Source organism: Salmo trutta, chromosome 23 (assembly GCF_901001165.1).
Source record: "Salmo trutta chromosome 23, fSalTru1.1, whole genome shotgun sequence".
Taxonomy (NCBI): Eukaryota; Metazoa; Chordata; class Actinopteri; order Salmoniformes; family Salmonidae; genus Salmo; species Salmo trutta.
The window spans coordinates 49,109,878-49,129,189 of NC_042979.1; the positions used below are offsets into that span (position 1 = coordinate 49,109,878).

General features: G+C 50.5%; 2 protein-coding genes across 2 annotated transcripts in view; both read right to left on the reverse strand.

Annotated features, from left to right (window-relative positions):
- Positions 1–670: 670 nt before the first annotated feature.
- Positions 671–1,342, reverse strand: LOC115159835 (repetitive proline-rich cell wall protein 1-like). Its single transcript, XM_029709888.1, has one exon. The coding sequence runs from the start codon at positions 1,340–1,342 to the stop codon at positions 671–673; it is 672 nt and encodes a 223-aa protein (XP_029565748.1).
- An 84-nt stretch (positions 1,343–1,426) lies between these two features.
- LOC115160185 (polypyrimidine tract-binding protein 3-like) overlaps positions 1,427–19,312 on the reverse strand; it is a 98,894-nt gene continuing 81,008 nt past the window's right edge. Inside the window, 9 exon segments of the mRNA XM_029710567.1 lie at positions 1,427–1,769; positions 2,847–2,924; positions 7,693–7,772; positions 7,775–7,923; positions 8,437–8,529; positions 8,992–9,025; positions 11,722–11,840; positions 14,554–14,628; positions 19,074–19,248. Coding sequence (XP_029566427.1) covers positions 1,637–1,769; positions 2,847–2,924; positions 7,693–7,772; positions 7,775–7,923; positions 8,437–8,529; positions 8,992–9,025; positions 11,722–11,840; positions 14,554–14,628; positions 19,074–19,248 — 936 coding nt within the window. The 3' untranslated portion in view covers positions 1,427–1,636.

Here is a 19,312-nt window from a genome sequence, read left to right on the forward strand (position 1 = left end):
TCTGATAGGTGGATAGACCAGACCTCAGGGTCAAAATTAAAGCACATTGAATTAGCTATGCCTATGATTCACAGGTCATTACTGGAGTCTACTGTACTCCCTGGTCTGGTCTGGTCTGGTCTGGTCCAAGGACTCTGCACAGTAAATTACATTCCCCTTTTCGCTTTTAACTGTTTCACTCTCTTTTTGACATTTCAATGATAACCATCACGGTTAAACAAAACAAAACAGCTGTTGTTGTTGTCATGGTGATCTGAGTGGTGTGGTACAAACGTTTAGCGGAGCTACTCTGATACTCAGCTTCACGCCATGATGATGTCACACCGTGACGTCACAGAGGATGAGGAGGAGGCCTGATCATTGGTCCCCCTCAATCAATGTCCTAATGTTACTTCAAAATGGAGGCGGCCCATTGGTCTGAAGGCGCGTCGCTATCGGCTTCATCAGCCCTTCGATCCTTCCTCAGTGTCCGTGATAATAACCGTTAAACACGTTGTGTCTCGGATTCATCTGTTTATTCTCATCCGGTAAGTCATCCGGTAAGTCATCCGGTAAGTCATCCGCTCAGAAGACATCCAGTAACTGAAGAGAAGCCAGACTACAGGTACACGTGGTTTAAACGACAACGATGTTCACAGTTCACCACTACATGACGTTGGTGTGCTGTTAGTTAAGGAGAAGAGGGGGGTTGGTCTGTAGGTGGGTCTGTAGGTGGTGGGTCTGTAGGTGGTGGGTCTGTAGGTGGGTCTGTAGGTGAGTCTGTAGGTGGTGGGTCTGTAGGTGGTGGGTCTGTAGGTGGGTCTGTAGGTGGTGGGTCTGTAGGTGGTGGGTCTGTAGGTGGGGGTCTGTAGGTGGGTCTGTAGGTGGTGGGTCTGTAGGTGGTGGGTCTGTAGGTGGTGGGTCTGTAGGTGGGTCTGTAGGTGGTGGGTCTGTAGGTGGTGGGTCTGTAGGTGGTGGGTCTGTAGGTGGTGGGTCTGTAGGTGGTGGGTCTGTAGGTGGGTCTGTAGGTGGGTCTGTAGGTGGTGGGTCTGTAGGTGGGTCTGTAGGTGGTGGGTCTGTAGGTGGGTCTGTAGGTGGTGGGTCTGTAGGTGGGTCTGTAGGTGGTGGGTCTGTAGGTGGTGGGTCTGTAGGTGGTGGGTCTGTAGGTGGGTCTGTAGGTGGTGAGTCTGTAGGTGGGTCTGTAGGTGGTGGGTCTGTAGGTGGGTCTGTAGGTGGTGGGTCTGTAGGTGGTGGGTCTGTAGGTGGGTCTGTAGGTGGTGGGTCTGTAGGTGATGAGTCTGTAGGTGTACCTGTGGTATACTTGGCAGAAACCTCCCAAGAGTGTTGAATACCTCTCTCCCATCCCGTGGGTTAGGGTCCTATAATGCCAGATAAAGGATTTAATGATTCACCATGCCACCTCATCCCAACTCACTGTTCTCTTCCCTGCCCTGAATAAATCAACCATCACTCCTTCCAGACCAGCTCAGTCTCTATCTGAAGGCCTTGCATTACAGTAGTCTATTACTCAACAATATCATCTAAACTAGTCAATTGTCTGTTGTTGTTTTTAAGTCAAAGTGGGTCATTCTGTCCCTCACTGCCGCTAGGAGTGAGGCCCTAGGGGTGAGGAAGTGGGGAAGTGGGGTCAGTCGGGTCAGATGGTGCTCTTGGAGAAGGACACGCGGAGGTGATGGTTCTCTCCCAGGTCGTGGTTGTGGAGGTCGATCAGGGCCTGGATGGCCTCCTCCACTGAACCCAACTGGATCAGAGCCATCTTACGGTCCTTCCTGAGAGGACAGACACACAGACAGAGAGACAGGATAAGATAGGTGGATGCATGGATAGATAAATGGATCTCCAAAGGAAAATTCATTCAAAATCATGAGTATAGTGCAGAGAAAGTGGAGTGGAGTTAATTTTCTTGCAATTCTATACAATTTGCCATGCCTAATATTTATTTATGTCGAATGTGATATTTGACTGGCTACAGATACTTGGCTGACGGTATCTCTCCAGGAACAGGGTCGGAGAGTCCTGGACTACATAGATGTAAACCTACAGGATGGTATCTCTCCAGGAACAGGGTTGGAGAGTCCTGGACTACATAGATGTAAACCTACAGGATGGTATCTCTCCAGGACCAGGGTTGGAGAGTCCTGTACTAGATAGATGTAAACCTACAGGATGGTATCTCTCCAGGAACAGGGTTGGAGAGTCCTGGACTACATAGATGTAAACCTACAAGATGGTATCTCTCCAGGAACAGGTTTGGAGAGTCCTGGACTACATAGATGTAAACCTACAGGATGGTATCTCTCCAGGAACAGGGTTGGAGAGTCCTGGACTACATAGATGTAAACCTACAGGACGATATCTTAGAGAACCCTGGACTAGATAGATGTAAACCTACAGGATGGTATCTCTCCAGGAACAGGGTTGGAGAGTCCTGGACAAGATAGATGTAAACCTACAGGATGGTATCTCTCCAGGAACAGGGTTGGAGAGTCCTGGACTACATAGATGTAAACCTACAGGACGATATCTTAGAGAACCCTGGACTACATAGATGTAAACCTACAGGATGGTATCTCTCCAGGAACAGGGTTGGAGAGCCCTGGACTACATAGATGTAAACCTACAGGATGGTATCTCTCCAGGAACAGGGTTGGAGAGCCCTGGACTACATAGATGTAAACCTACAGGATGGTATCTCTCCAGGAACAGGGTTGGAGAGCCCTGGACTAGATAGATGTAAACCTACAAGACCTGCTCTAGGTTTATACTCATTAGAACATGTATGCTGTGTATTGCAGAAGTATTGAGGAAGTAGAAGAAGTACTGTAGGTGTCTGAAAGAGAACTCACTGGAAGAACTTGAAGGCCTTGACTGTGTATCCATTTCCAGAGAAAAGGTCCTTTAGGATGTCATCTGTTATAGACGGGCTGTTGGAAGGAGACGGACGGGTTACAAAGGAAGGAGTGTATAGTTTTAACATCATGTTTAGTATCTCTACTGAAATAGACCACCTTGCCCCCCTGCAGCAACTTGCCTAATAGACCACCCCTCATCACTGTCAAATGCTCCCTAAAACACTTCAGCGAGCAGGCCTTTCTAATCGACCTGGCCCGGGTATCCTGGAATGACATTGACCTCAACCCGTCAGTAGAGGATGCCTGGTTGCTCTTCAAAAGTGCTTTCCTCACCATCTTAAATAAGCATGCCCCATTCAAAAAACGTAGAATTAAGAACAGATATAGCCCTCGGTTCACTCCAGACTTGACTGCCCTTGACCAGCACAAAAACATCCTGTGGCGTTATGCATTAGCATCGAATAGCCCCCGCGATATGCAACTTTTCAGGGAAGTCAGGAACCAATATTCTGAGTCAGTTAGGAAAGCTAAGGCTAGCTTTTTCAAACAGAAATTTGCCTCCTGTAGCACTAATTCCAAAAGGTTTTGGGACACTAAAGTTAATGGAGAATAAGAGCACCTCTTCCCAGCTGCCCAATGCACTGAGGATAGGAAACACTGTCACCACCGATAAATCCACGATAATCGATAGTTTCAATAAGCATTTCTCTACGGCTGGCCATGCTTTCCACCTGGCTACCCCTACCCCGGCCAACATCTCAGTACCCCCTGCAGCAACTGGCCCAAGCCCCCCCCTTCACCTTCACCCAAATCCAGATGGCTGATGTTCTGAAAGAGCTGCAAAATCTGGATCCCTACAAATCAGCCGGGCTAGACAATCTGGACCCTCTCTTTCTAAAATTATCTGCAGAAATTGTTGCAACCCCTATTACTAGCCTATTCAACCTCTCTTTCGTATCGTCTGAGATCCCCAAAGATTGGAAAGCTGCCGCGATCATCCCCCTCTTCAAAGGGGGTAACACTCTAGACTCAAACTGTTATAGACCTATAACTATCCTACCCTGCCTTTCTAAGGTCTTTGAAAGCCAAGTCAACAAACAGATCACCGACCATTTCGAATCCCACCGTACCTTCTCCACTATGCAATTTGGTTTCCGAGCTGGTCATCGGTGCACCGCAGCCATGCTCAAGGTCCTAAATTATATCATAACCGGCATCGATAAATGACAATACTGTGCAGCCGTCTTCATCGACCTGGCCAAGGCTTTCGACTCTGTCAATCACCGCATTCTTATCGGCAGACTCAATAGCCTTGGCATCTCAAATGACTGTCTAGCCTGGTTCACCAACTACTTCTCACATAAAGTTCAGTGTGTCAAATCGGAGGGCCTGTTGTCCGAACCTCTGGCAGTCTCTATGGGTGTGCCACAGGGTTCAATTCTCGGGCCGACTCTTCTCTGTATACATCAAGGATGTTGCTCTTGCTGCTGGTGATTCTCTGATCCACCTCAATGCAGACGACACCATTCTGTATACATCTGGCCCTTCTTTAGACACTGTGCTAACAAACCTCCAAATGAGCTTCAATGCCATACAACTCTCCTTCCGTGGCCTCCAACTGCTCTTAAATGCAAGTAAAACTAAATGCATGCTCTTCAACTTTTCGCCGCCTGCACCCTCCCGCCCAACCAGCATCACTACTCTGGACGGTTCTGACTTAGAATATGTGGACAACTATAAATACCTAGGTGTCTGGTTAGACTGTAAATTCTCCTTCCAGACTCATATCAAACATCTCCAATCCAAAATTAAATCTAGAATCGGCGTCCTATTTTGCAACAAAGCCTCCTTCACTCACGCTGCCAAACATACCCTCGTAAAACTGACTATCCTACTGATCCTTGAGTTCGGCGATGTCATTTACAAAATAGCCTCCAACACTCTACTCAGCAAATTGGATGCAGTCTATCACAGTGCCATCTGTTTTGTCACCAAAGCCCCATATACTACCCACCACTGCAACCTGTATGATCTCGTTGTCTGGCCCTCACTACATATTCGTCGCCAAACCCACTGGCTCCAGGTCATCTATAAGTCTTTGCTTGGTAAAGCCCCACCTTATCTCAGCTCACTGATCACCATAGCAACACCCACCCGTAGCACGCGCTCCAGCAGGTATATTTCACTGGTCATCCCCAAAGCCAACACTCCCTTGGCTGCCTTTCCTTCCAGTTCTCTGCTGCCAATGACTGGAACGAATTGCAAAAATCACTAAAGCTGGAGACTTATATCTCCTTCTCTATCTTTAAGCATCAGCAGTCAGAGCAGCTTACCGATCACTGTACCTGTACACAGCCCATCTGTAAATAGCCCACCCGACTACCTCATCCCCATATTATTACTTACCCTCTTTCTCTTTTGCACCCCAGTATCTCTACTTGCACAGCATCATCTGCACATCTATCACTCCAGTGTTAATGCTAATTATTTATTTTTTCATTCTCTACGGCCTATTTATTGCCTTACCTCTCTAACTCTTCTACATTTGCACACACTGTACATAGATTTTTCTATTGTGTTACTGACTGTACGTTTGTTTATGTGTAACTCTGTTGTTTGTGTTGCACTGCTTTACTTTATCTTGGCCAGGTCGCAGCTGTAAATGAGAACTTGTTCTCAACTCGCCTACCTGGTTAAATAAAAGTGAAATAAAAAAATAGGCTTTTCTGTTTCAGTATAACTTCATGGAAATAATGCGTTTTTGAAGCGTACGGTTTCTAATCTACCAGCCCTTATCCTAATAAAACCTGGTTACAGTTCTCTTGTGACCAGCGTTGGGACTCCTTACATTTAACAAAAGTAATCTTGATACACTATTATGTTGCATGGAAAGTAATCTATTACCTGTTATATTACCTTTTTTTAATGCTGTCCATTCAGCAGGGAGCTAGTCTATAGACCTACCTAGGCTATCAGCATGGAGCTAGTCTATAGACCTACCTAGGCTATCAGCATGGAGCTAGTCTATAGGCCTACCTAGGCTATCAGCATGGAGCTAGTCTATAGACCTACCTAGGCTATCAGCATGGAGCTAGTCTATAGAGGGAGGTATAGTTGGAGAGGGGGAGGAGGAGGGAGGTATAGTTGGAGAGGGGGAGGAGGGAGGTATAGTTGGAGAGGAGGAGGAGGGAGGTATAGTTGGAGAGGGGGAGGAGGAGGGAGGTATAGTTGGAGAGGGGAGGAGGAGGGAGGTATAGTTGGAGAGGGGGAGGAGGGAGGTATAGTTGGAGAGGAGGAAGAGGGAGGTATAGTTGGAGAGGGGGAGGAGGGAGGTATAGTTGGAGAGGGGGAGGAGGGAGGTATAGTTGGAGAGGAGGAAGAGGGAGGTATAGTTGGAGAGGGGGAGGAGGGAGGTATAGTTGGAGAGGAGGAGGAAGGTATAGTTGGAGAGGAGGAAGAGGGAGGTATTGTTGGAGAGGGGGAGGAGGAGGGAGGTATAGTTGGAGAGGAGGAGGAGGGAGGTATAGTTGGAGAGGGGGAGGAGGGAGGTATAGTTGGAGAGGGGGAGGAGGGAGGTATAGTTGGAGAGGGGGAGGAGGGAGGTATAGTTGGAGAGGGGAGGAGGGAGGTATAGTTGGAGAGGAGGATGGAGGTATAGTTGGAGAGGGGGAGGAGGGAGGTATAGTTGGAGAGGGGGAGGAGGAGGGAGGTATAGTTGGAGAGGGGGAGGAAGGTATAGTTGGAGAGGTGGAAGAGGGAGGTATAGTTGGAGAGGAGGAAGAGGGAGGTATAGTTGGAGAGGGGGAGGAGGGAGGTATAGTTGGAGAGGAGGAGGAGGAGGGAGGTATAGTTGGAGAGGAGGAGGAAGGTATAGTTGGAGAGGAGGAGGAAGGTATAGTTGGAGAGGGGGAAGAGGGAGGTATTGTTGGAGAGGGGGAGGAGGAGGGAGGTATAGTTGAAGAGGGAGGTATAGTTGGAGAGGGGAGGAGGGAGGTATAGTTGGAGAGGGGGAGGAGGAGGGAGGTATAGTTGGAGAGGAGGAAGAGGGAGGTATAGTTGGAGAGGGGGAGGAGGGAGGTATAGTTGGAGAGGGGGAGGATGGAGGTATAGTTGGAGAGGGGGAGGAGGAGGGAGGTATAGTTGGAGAGGGGGAAGAGGGAGGTATAGTTGGAGAGGAGGAAGAGGGAGGTATAGTTGGAGAGGGGGAGGAGGGAGGTATAGTTGGAGAGGGGGAGGATGGAGGTATAGTTGGAGAGGGGGAGGAGGGAGGTATAGTTGGAGAGGGGGAGGATGGAGGTATAGTTGGAGAGGGGGAGGAGGGAGGTATTGTTGGAGAGGGGGAGGATGGAGGTATAGTTGGAGAGGGGGAGGAGGGAGGTATAGTTGGAGAGGGGGAGGAGGAGGGAGGTATAGTTGGAGAGGAGGAAGAGGGAGGTATAGTTGGAGAGGAGGAGGAGGGAGGTATAGTTGGAGAGGAGGAAGAGGGAGGTATAGTTGGAGAGGAGGAAGAGGGAGGTATAGTTGGAGAGGGGGAAGAGGGAGGTATAGTTGGAGAGGGGGAGGAGGAGGGAGGTATAGTTGGAGAGGGGGAAGAGGGAGGTATAGTTGGAGAGGGGGAGGAGGAGGGAGGTATAGTTGGAGAGGAGGAGGAGGGAGGTATAGTTGGAGAGGAGGAAGAGGGAGGCATAGTTGGAGAGGAGGAAGAGGGAGGTATAGTTGGAGAGGGGGAGGAAGGAGGTATAGTTGGAGAGGAGGAAGAGGGAGGTATAGTTGGAGAGGAGGAAGAGGAGGGAGGTATAGTTGGAGAGGGGGAGGAAGAGGGAGGTATAGTGAATCTCACGGGATGTTGGAGAGATGGAGGGTGGCAGAGGGAGGGAAGATGTTCTGAAAGTTCTTGGATCCAGGCTTCTTGAAGCGGTGTTTTTTTTTTTTTGTAGCGGGGAGCCGCTGAAGTCTTTAGTGAGGCCCTGGTCTTCCTGTCCCTCCCTGGGCAGCTGGACCGTCTGGTGCTTAGAGATGGTCACTCTGATCACCTTACCGTGCAGCCGCTGGCCATTCAGATGGGACATAGCTGGGGGGGAGACGAGACAGTCAGACACAGTACAGCCTGACACAGCTAGCTATGTATGTCTGCTGGCCATTTGCAGTAGATAACAGGACCAGGGAGAGGAGAAGGGGCCAGGTCAGAAAACTGTACAGACTGATCATTTACGACTGGTTTCCTGGACAAATTAAGACCTCGACTAAAAAGCCCTTTCAATGGAGATTCTCTTTTTTAGTCCAGGACTAGGTAAACCAGCCCTTAGTGATTTACCAAAAGAAAACGGTGTCTAATTCGTTATTCTGAACATTTTATAGAGATATAATAAATTATCATAATATGTTATGATATCCTATTTTCACAGGTGTTTGTGTGTTTATCTGTTCTGTTCTCTCAGTATAACAGTGGGATCTGTTCTCTCAGTATAACAGTGGGATCTGTTCTCTCAGTATAACAGTGGGATCTGATCTGTTCTCTCAGTATAACAGTGGGATCTGATCTGTCAGTTTAACAGTGTGATGGCAGTGGGATCTGTTCTCTCACCAAGCTGTGCCTGAGTAGCGTCGGCCATCTGGATTAAGGCGTTCTCTTTCTTGTTGAACAGAATCTTGACCCGATGCACATCACCATACACCCCTAGAGAGAGAGGGGAGGGGGAGGGAGAGATAGATAGAAGGGGAGGAGGGGGAGGGAGAGATAGATAGAAGGGGGGCAGAGAGGGGGGGAGGAGGGGGCAAGAAGAGATAAGGGGAGGGTAGAGAGGTGTGTGGACATACAGTACATTACTTCTCTGCATTGTTTAGTCCCGTGTGTTAGAGGGAGATAGAGGTTTGTGTGTGTGTGTTTGTGTGTGTGTTTATATGCGTTGACTGACAGAACAGAGAGGATTCCGGATGAGTGGTTGGACAGGAAGTATCCTTATCAGCCAATCACAGATTACCGTGGTTACTGTTAGTCACGGTAACCACGGTAGCCACACACGCAGGCTATGCAGTGCCTAACAACCAAAGCCATTACTACATTTGTCCCATTTCAATGGTTGTCTTTATGAAATCTAATAAATATATTTCAGCCAATAATAAATCCAAGCCTCCTTACCAAACAGGATGAACAGTTCGTGTGGTGATATGCTCTGCAGGGAGGAAGAGGAAGAAGAATGAGGAAGTCAGTCAGCTGGTTAAGTTAAGACCGTTCTGGTGTGGTGTGATATACATTGTTCTCTAATTAAACTGGCTCAGTAGCCAACCAAGCCTGTTCCCTTCCTTGTCTCATATTGATGGCATCATCAGACGTAGCCACCTAGCCATGCAGCCAGCCTGCCAGCCAGGCAGCCACCCAGCCAGACAGCCAGCCAGCCAGCCACCCAGCCAGGCAGGCAGCCAGACACCAGGCCAGCCAGCCAGGCAGCCACCCACCCAGGCAGCCAGCCAGCCAGCCAGCCACCCAGCCAGGCAGGCAGCCAGACACCAGGCCAGCCAGCCAGGCAGCCACCCACCCAGCCAGCCAGCCACCCAGGCAGCCACCCAGCCAGCCAGCCACCCACCCAGCCTGGCAGGCAGGCAGCCAGACACCAGGCCAGCCAGCCAGCCAGGCAGCCACCCACCCAGCCAGGCAACCAGACACCAGGTCAGCCTCCCACCCAGCCAGGCAGCCAGACACCAGGCAAGCCAGCCAGCCAGCCACCCACCCAGCCAGCCAGCCAGGCAGCCAGCCACCCAGGCAGCCAGCCAGCAGGAGCTCAGCCAGCCAGGCAGCAGTAGCTCAGCCAGCCAGCCAGCCAGCCAGCCAGCAGTAGCTCAGCAGGCCAGCCAGGCAGCAGTAACTCAGCCAGCCAGCCAGGCAGCAGTAGCTCAGCCAGCCAGCCAGGCAGCAGTAGCTCAGCCAGCCAGCCAGGCAGCAGTAGCTCAGCCAGCCAGCCAGGCAGCAGTAGCTCAGCCAGCCAGCCAGCCACCCACCCACCCAGCCAGCCAGCCAGCCAGCCAGCAGTAGCTCAGCCAGCCAGCCAGGCAGCCAGGCAGGCAGTAGTAGCTCAGCCAGCCAGCCAGCCAGCCAGCAGTAGCTCAGCCAGCCACCCAGGCAGCCAGCCAGGCAGCAGTAGCTCAGCCAGCCAGCCAGGCAGCAGTAGCTCAGCCAGCCAGGCAGCAGTAGCTCAGCCAGCCAGCCAGGCAGCAGTAGCTCAGCCAGCCAGGCAGCAGTAGCTCAGCCAGGCAGCAGTAGCTCAGCCAGGCAGCAGTAGCTCAGCTAGCCAGCCAGGCAGCAGTAGCTCAGCCAGGCAGCCAGGCAGCAGTAGCTCAGCCAGGCAGCAGTAGCTCAGCCAGCCAGCCAGGCAGCAGTAGCTCAGCCAGGCAGCCAGGCAGCAGTAGCTCAGCCAGGCAGCAGTAGCTCAGCCAGCCAGCCAGGCAGCAGTAGCTCAGCCAGGCAGCAGCAGCTCAGCCAGCCAGGCAGCAGCAGCTCAGCCAGCCAGCCAGCCAGGCAGCAGTAGCTCAGCCAGCCAGCCAGGCAGCAGTAGCTCAGCCAGCCACCCAGCAGTAGCTCAGCCAGCCAGCCAGCCAGCCAGCAGTAGCTCAGCCAGCCAGCCAGCAGTAGCTCAGCCAGCCAGCCAGCAGTAGCTCAGCCAGCTGACCAGGCAGCCATAGCTCAGCCAGCCAGCCAGGCAGCAGTAGCTCAGCCAGCCAGCCAGGCAGCAGTAGCTCAGCCAGCCACCCAGCAGTAGCTCAGCCAGCCAGCCAGCCAGCCAGCAGTAGCTCAGCCAGCCATCCAGCAGTAGCTCAGCCAGCTGACCAGGCAGCCGTAGCTCAGCCAGCCAGCCAGGCAGCAGTAGCTCAGCCAGCCAGCCAGGCAGCAGTAGCTCAGCCAGGCAGCAGTAGCTCAGCCAGGCAGTAGTAGCTCAGCCAGCCAGCCAGGCAGCAGTAGCTCAGCCAGCCAGCCAGCAGTAGCTCAGCCAGGCAGCAGTAGCTCAGCCAGGCAGTAGTAGCTCAGCCAGCCAGCCAGGCAGCAGTAGCTCAGCCAGCCAGCCAGGCAGCAGTAGCTCAGCCAGGCAGCAGTAGCTCAGCCAGGCAGTAGTAGCTCAGCCAGCCAGCCAGGCAGCAGTAGCTCAGCCAGCCAGCCAGCAGTAGCTCAGCCAGGCAGCAGTAGCTCAGCCAGGCAGTAGTAGCTCAGCCAGCCAGCCAGGCAGCAGTAGCTCAGCCAGCCCGCCAGGCAGCAGTAGCTCAGCCAGCCAGCCAGGCAGCAGTAGCTCAGCCAGCCAGGCAGCAGTAGCTCAGCCAGGCAGCAGTAGCTCAGCCAGCCAGCAGTAGCTCAGCCAGGCAGCCAGGCAGCAGCAACTCAGCCAGCCAGCCAGCCAGCAGTAGCTCAGCCAGCCAGCCAGCCAGCCAGGCAGCAGTAGCTCAGCCAGCCAGCCAGGCAGCAGTAGCTCAGCCAGCCGGCCAGGCAGCAGTAGCTCAGCCAGCCGGCCAGGCAGCAGTAGCTCAGCCAGCCGGCCAGGCAGCAGTAGCTCAGCCAGCCGGCCAGGCAGCAGTAGCTCAGCCAGCCGGCCAGGCAGCAGTAGCTCAGCCAGCCAGCCGGCCAGGCAGCAGTAGCTCAGCCAGCCGGCCAGGCAGCAGTAGCTCAGCCCTAATGCTGCTTATCTGAAGAATCCAATAAGACCCAGCAGAATTCTATTCAACACGTTAAGTCCCTAATGTCACCCTATTCCCTATGTAGTGCACTACTTTAGACCCAAAACCCATTGTGCCTTGGTAAAAAGTAGTAAACTATGTAGGGAATAGGGCGCCATTAGGGACGAAGAGGATAGAGGGGATATTTACGGGGTGACAGGGGGTCACTCACATCGGGGTTGAGGTTGGAGACAAGGAGAACAGAGTGAACGGCGGTGGGAGCCATGCCGTGCAGGGTCATCCGTCCCGAGACGAGGGGTCCCATTCCTGCCATCGTGTGCATGGATAGACCTGGGGGCACACACGAGAACAGGTCAAAGGGCGGGCCTACTAGAGAAGGGGGAGGACTCAGGGTAAGTAGGAGGAGGGAGGGGAGGAGAGAGGGCCCAGGGTCAGTAGGAGGAGGGTTGGGAGGAGGGAGGGCCCAGGGTCAGTAGGAGGAGGGAGGGGAGGAGTGAGGGCCCAGGGTCAGTAGGAGGAGGGAGGGCCCAGGGTCAGTAGGAAGAGGGAGGAGGGCCCAGGGTCAGTAGGAGGAGGGAGGGGAGGAGGGAGGGCCCAGGGTCAGTAGGAGGAGGGAGGAGGGCCCAGGGTCAGTAGGAAGAGGGAGGAGGGCCCAGGGTCAGTAGGAGGAGGGAGGGGAGGAGGGAGGGCCCAGGGTCAGAAGGAGGAGGGTTGGGAGGAGGGAGGGCCCAGGGTCAGTAGGAGGAGAGAGGGGAGGAGGGAGGGCCCAGGGTCAGTAGGAAGAGGGAGGAGGGCCCAGGGTCAGTAGGAAGAGGGCCCAGGGTCAGTAGGAGGAGGGAGGAGGGCCCAGGGTCAGTAGGAAGAGGGAGGAGGGCCCAGGGTCAGTAGGAAGAGGGAGGAGGGCCCAGGGTCAGTAGGAGGAGGGAGGAGGGCCCAGGGTCAGTAGGAGGAGGGAGGGCCCAGGGTCAGTAGGAAGAGGGAGTAGGGCCCAGGGTCAGTAGGAAGAGGGAGGAGGGCCCAGGGTCAGTAGGAGGAGGGAGGAGGGCCCAGGGTCAGTAGGAGGAGGGAGGAGGGCCCAGGGTCAGTAGTAGGAGGGAGGAGGGCCCAGGGTCAGTAGGAAGAGGGAGGAGGGCCCAGGGTCAGTAGGAGGAGGGAGGAGGGCCCAGGGTCAGTAGGAGGAGGGAGGGCCCAGGGTCAGTAGGAGGGAGGAGGGCCCAGGGTCAGTAGGAGGAGGGAGGAGGGCCCAGAGTCAGAAGGAGGAGGGTTGGGAGGAGGGAGGGCCCAGGGTCAGTAGGAGGAGGGAGGAGGGCCCAGGGTCAGAAGGAGGAGGGCCCAGGGTCAGTAGGAAGAGGGAGGAGGGAGGGCCCTTGGTCAGAAGGAGGAGGGTTGGGAGGGAGGAGGGCCCAGGGTAAGTAGGAAGAGGGAGGAGGGAGGGCCCAGGGTCAGTAGGAGGAGGGAGGAGGGCCCAGGGTCAGTAGGAAGAGGGAGGAGGGCCCAGGGTCAGTAGGAAGAGGGTTGGGAGGAGGGAAGGCCCAGGGTCAGTAGGAAGAGGGAGGAGGGCCCAGGGTCAGTAGGAAGAGGGTTGGGAGGAGGGAGGGCCCAGGGTCAGTAGGAAGAGGGAGGAGGGCCCAGGGTCAGTAGGAGCTATATAGGGGGTATGGGGCAGGAGGAGGGTAACCTACCTATATAGGGGGTATGGGGCTAGAGGAGGGTGATAGTGGAGTGGTACCCACCTATATAGGGGGTATGGGGCTGGAGGAGGGTGGTACCTACCTATATAGGGGGTATGGGGCTGGAGGAGGGTGGTACCTACCTATATAGGGGGTATGGGGCTGGAGGAGGGTGGTACCTACCTATATAGGGGGTATGGTGCTGGAGGAGGGTGGTACCTACCTATATAGGGGGTATGGGGCTGGAGGAGGGTGGTACCTACCTATATAGGGGGTATGGGGCTAGAGGAGGGTGGTACCTACCTATATAGGGGGTATGGGGCTGGAGGAGGGTGGTACCTACCTATATAGGGGGTATGGGCAGGAGGAGGGTGGGTACCTACCTATATAGGGGTATGGGGCTGGAGGAGGGTGGTACCTACCTATATAGGGGGTATGGTGCTGGAGGAGGGTGGTACCTACCTATATAGGGGGTATGGGGCTGGAGGAGGGTGGTACCTACCTATATAGGGGGTATGGGGCTGGAGGAGGGTGTACCTACCTATATAGGGGGTATGGGGCTGGAGGAGGGTGGTACCTACCTATATAGGGGGTATGGGGCTGGAGGAGGGTGGTACCTACCTATATAGGGGGTATGGTGCTGGAGGAGGGTGGTACCTACCTATATAGGGGGTATGGGGCTGGAGGAGGGTGGTACCTACCTATATAGGGGGTATGGGGCTGGAGGAGGGTGGTACCTACCTATATAGGGGGTATGGGGCTGGAGGAGGGTGGTACCTACCTATATAGGGGGTATGGGGCAGGATGGGGGTGGTACCTACCTATATAGGGGGTATGGGGCTAGAGGAGGGTGTACCTACCTATATAGGGGGTATGGGGCTGGAGGAGGGTGGTACCTACCTATATAGGGGGTATGGGGCTAGAGGAGGGTGGTACCTACCTATATAGGGGGTATGGGGCTGGAGGAGGGTAACCTACCTATATAGGGGGTATGGGGCTGGAGGAGGGTAACCTACCTATATAGGGGGTATGGGGCTGGAGGAGGGTAACCTACCTATATAGGGGGTATGGGGCTGGAGGAGGGTGATAGTGGGGTGTACCTACCTATATAGGGGGTATGGGGCTGGAGGAGGGTGATAGTGGGGTGGTACCTACCTATATAGGGGGTATGGGGCTGGAGGAGGGTGTACCTACCTATATAGGGGGTATGGGGCTGGAGGAGGGTGTACCTACCTATATAGGGGGTATGGGGCTGGAGGAGGGTGATAGTGGGGTGGTACCTACCTATATAGGGGGTATGGGGCTGGAGGAGGGTGTACCTACCTATATAGGGGGTATGGGGCTGGAGGAGGGTGATAGTGGGGTGTACCTACCTGCTTGGGAGAATCCGATAGTGGGGCAAAAACCTGCTGCCCCAGCGTAAGGCGAAGAGATGATACCTGGAGCACCTGGAAACACAAATCAATCAATCAATTAATCAAGTGTGTATTATAAAGCCCTTTTAACCCACCGTAAACCCCAAAGAGCATGCAAATCAGAAGTGAGAGAACAGTCGAAAAACTCCTTAGACCACACAAAGACATATAGGGGAGAGTGGGGTAAAATCTCCTTAGATCAGACAAAGATATATAGGGGAGAGTGGGGTAAAAACTCCTTAGATCAGACAAAGATATATAGGGGTGAGTGGGGTAAAAACTCCTTAGATCACACAAAGACATATAGGGGAGAGTGGGGTAAAAACTCCTTAGATCAGACAAAGATATATATAGGGGAGCGTGGGGTAAGTTAAGCAATTTTTTATATTCAGCATCTCTCTGTCAAGGGAAATTTAGTTTCATTTCTAACAAAGGTATCTACATATATTTCAGGATGTTATTTATCATCAATCAAAATTCATGTAAACATTACAGTTTTGAAAACATAGCTTGCCCCCAAAAAGCGATCTTTTGGCACAACTTACCCCGGGTATGGAGTAAGTTGACCCGCGTTAATCAGCGTACAAATTTCTGTACTGAATGAAATATTACTACTACTATTTCAAAACACGTTTTTTGTTGTTGTATTTTTAAGCATTATTTAAATCTGTAATGTTTACAGGAATTTTGATTGATGATAAATAACATCCTGAAATATATGTAGATACCTTTGTTAGAAATGAAACTAAATTTCCCTTGACAAAGAGATGCTGAATATAAAAAATTGCTTAACTTACCCCACTCTAAAAAAACACTTGGTTAACACAGGCTTAACACCTAACAAACACTTGTTTAACACAGGCTTAACACCTAACAAACACTTGTTTAACATAAGCTTAACACCTAACAAACACTATAGGCAAACATTTTGACTATATTAGCCCACACAGCTACGAGGATGCACTTTCATGCTCAAGTCCTCAACTAGCAGCTTCGTTAAATAGTACCCACAAAACACCAGAGTTCCTCTGTCCAGTGTCTGTGTTCTTTTGCCCATCTTAATATTTTATTTTTATTGGCTAGTCTGAGATATGGCTTTTTCTTTGCAACTCTGCCTAGAAGGCCAGCATCCCGGAGTTGCTCTCCTCTTCACTGTTGACGTTGAGACTGGTGTTTTGTGGGTACTATTTAATGAAGCTGCCAGTTGAGGACTTGTGAGGGGTCTGTTTCTCAAACTAGACACTCTATGTACTTGTCCTCTTGCTCAGTTGTGCACCGGGGCCTCTCACTCATCTTTCTATTCTGGTTAGAGCCAGTTTGCGCTGTTCTGTGAAGGGAGTAGTACACAGCGTTGTATGAGATCTTCAGTTTCTTGGCAATTTCTCACATGGAATAGCCTTCATTTCTCAGAACAAGAATAGACTGACCAGTTTCAGAAGAAAGGTCTTTGTTTCTGGCCATTTTGAGCCTGTAATCGAACCCACAAATGCTGATGCTCCAGATACTCAACGAGTTTAAAGAAGGCCAGTTTTATTGCTTCTTTAATCAGAACAACAGTTCTCAGCTGTGCTAACATAATTGCAAAAGGGTTTTCTACTGATCAATTAGACTTTTAAAATGATAAACTTGGATTAGCTAACACAACGTGCCATTGGAACACAGGAGTGATGGTTGCTGATAATGGGCCTCTGTACGCCTATGTAGATATTCCATAAAACATCTGCCGTTTCCAGCTACAATAGTCATTTACAACATTAACAATGTCTACACTGTGCTGTGTGTAATTTGGGTATAATAAAATACCCTATTACACATTCCTGCGCCTGTCTCCCGACCCTTTATACCAGGGTGACATACACTGTATTTCTGATCAATTTGATGTTATTTTAATGGACAAATGTGTTTTTCTTTCAAAAACAAGTACATTTCTAAGTGACCCCAAGCTTTTGAATGGTAGTGTATATATACATTTGCAAAATATACTTTGGTTTAGATACAAGCATTATATTTGAGTTGGTGAAAATTATTTTTGGAGCCTAACTTGCTTACCAGTTTTTTCATCTGGTTTCCCCTTCACAAACTCCATGAAATTATCACCTCTTCCTAAATATTTGGTCAAATTATTAATTTTGTGTAAAGTGTCCTAGAAACAAGGGTGGATCAACTTACCCCACTCTCCCCTACTGTATAAAACTAACCATTCACAACATTCGGAATATTCAAAGCTGAGATTCGAGCTCCCTACAATCTGTGGAATTCCATAAGACACGTTCCTCTTTTTGCCTCTCAAAACAACACAAAGCAATATCCCAAACGCAACACTGCATTTCAATTTCCTCATAGAGGGAGTTGTTGGATTGGCAGTACAGGAAATTAAAATGTTTACAGTTCATTAAAGAAGAATGTTCACAGGCTCAGTCCCTACAAGCATTTCACTCTCACAGACAGGAGAGTTAGGTTACATCCCAAACGGCTCGTTATTCCCTACATATTGCACTACTTTTGACCAGGGCCCATATAGTGAACTATATAGGGAATGTTACCATTTGGGACGCAGACAGTCTCTACACTACAGAACCAACCAGTTTCCTCCTCAGGACAGCAGAGAGCTAGGTGTCTCAACAACAACACTTGATGATGGTTGGTTCAACCAGTTGACTGTGGTTTAATAATGGGACATCATGGTTTACTAATCTGACATCATGGTTTAATAAACTGACATCATGGTTTAATAATCTGACATCATGGTTTAATAATCTGACATCACGGTTTAATAATCTGACATCATGGTTTAATAATGGGACACCACGGTTTAATAATCTGACATCATGGTTTAATAATCTGTCATCACGGTTTAATAATCTGACATCATGGTTTAATAATCTGACATCATGGTTTAATAATCTGACATCATGGTTTAATAATGGGACATCATGGTTTACTAATCTGACATCATGGTTTAATAATCTGACATCATGGTTTTATAATGGGACATCATGGTTTAATAATCTGACATCATGGTTTTATAATGGGACATCATGGTTTAATAATCTGACATCATGGTTTAATAATCTGACATCATGGTTTTATAATGGGACATCATGGTTTAATAATCTGACATCATGGTTTAATAATCTGACATCATGGTTTAATAATGGGACATCATGGTTTAATAATCTGACATCATGGTTTAATAATCTGACATCATGGTTTAATAATCTGACATCATGGTTTAATAATCTGACATCATGGTTTAATAATGGGACATCATGGTTTAATAATCTGACATCATGGTTTAATAATCTGACATCATGGTTTTATAATGGGACATCATGGTTTAATAATCTGACATCATTGTTTAATAATGGTGAATTCACCAGCAACCACCCCCCTTGGGTTGCCCGTGTGTGTGTGTGTGTGTGTGTGTGTGTGTGTGTGTGTGTGTGTGTGTGTGTGTGTGTGTGTGTGTGTGTGTGTGTGTGTGAGAGAGATTAGGAAGGTGGTGGGTGGTGATGCATCTTGTTGTTCCAGGCTGCTTTATAAATCAGAAGAGCTGTCTGAACAGAGGGTTGCTGGAGATACTGAGAAAACAGACACAGACACACACACACACACACACACACACACACACACACACACACACACACACACACACACACACACACACACACACACACACACATTGAGCGGTGGCTCAGTTCTGTGGGCAGTAGAACAACGTGGCCTTTGTGGCCTTTGTATTGAATGATAAAAAGACACGATTTCTCTTTGATGTATGTGTGCTGCAGTGTACTCCAAGCTGCTAGCATTAACATCACATAGACACACAGGAACACTGTCACCATCATCATCATCATCATCATCATCATCAGCCAGGGAACCAGCCAACCAACAGCAGACATCCACAACATCCCTGGCTAGGTAATAACCATTTAAAAATGGCAGTAATAGGAGAAATCGCATCATTCTAAGGGAAAATATTTATCCAAATCAGCCCAACACAACAGTGATAAGAGGTAGAGTGTTCAACCGTAAACAGAATAACCATTAAACCATGCAGGAGATGGATGACAGGGTATTGTCGAACAATCTATCCCTCGCCAGGGCACTTATCATTCGCTGACGTCACACTTCCACAAGGAGCTTTGTATAGAGTGAGAATAGTAGCTTATTGGACGAGTTGTGAATGAGACAGAGGGAGGAGAAGAGACAGACAGACAGGACATGGAATGGACAGATAGGAAGGGTGAGAGGGGACAGAAAGGAAGGGTGAGAGGGGACAGATAGGAAGGGTGAGAGGGGACAGAAAGGAAGGGTGAGAGGGGACAGAAAGGAAGGGTGAGAGGGGACAGATAGGAAGGGTGAGAGGGGACAGAAAGGAAGTGGATGAGACTGTTAAGCATGGGGGCTAAGAGTGACATTACCTATGGCAGATTATAACTGTTCTTGGTCTTAGTAATAACTGTGTTTGATCTCACCGAAAGCAGCGGTCATAGCAGGGTCCATGGTGGGCTGTCCGTCTCCGGAGGGAAGGTCCAGACGGGTGAAGTCTCGGCTCTTGTCGTTGTTGTACTTCACATTCAGGCTGGTCAGCTTGGAGAACTCCACGCGAAGAGTGCAGCACGCGTTATAGATGTTCTGGCCATCCAAAGTCTAGAGAGACAGACAAACAGAAAAGGGTGTTAGATCAACCAATTGAACAGGACAGACTTTCATT

Excerpts from the sequence above, each read along its gene's own strand:
- LOC115159835 (XM_029709888.1), bottom strand. The coding sequence starts at position 1,342 with ATGGGAGAGAGGTATTCAACACTCTTGGGAGGTTTCTGCCAAGTATAC.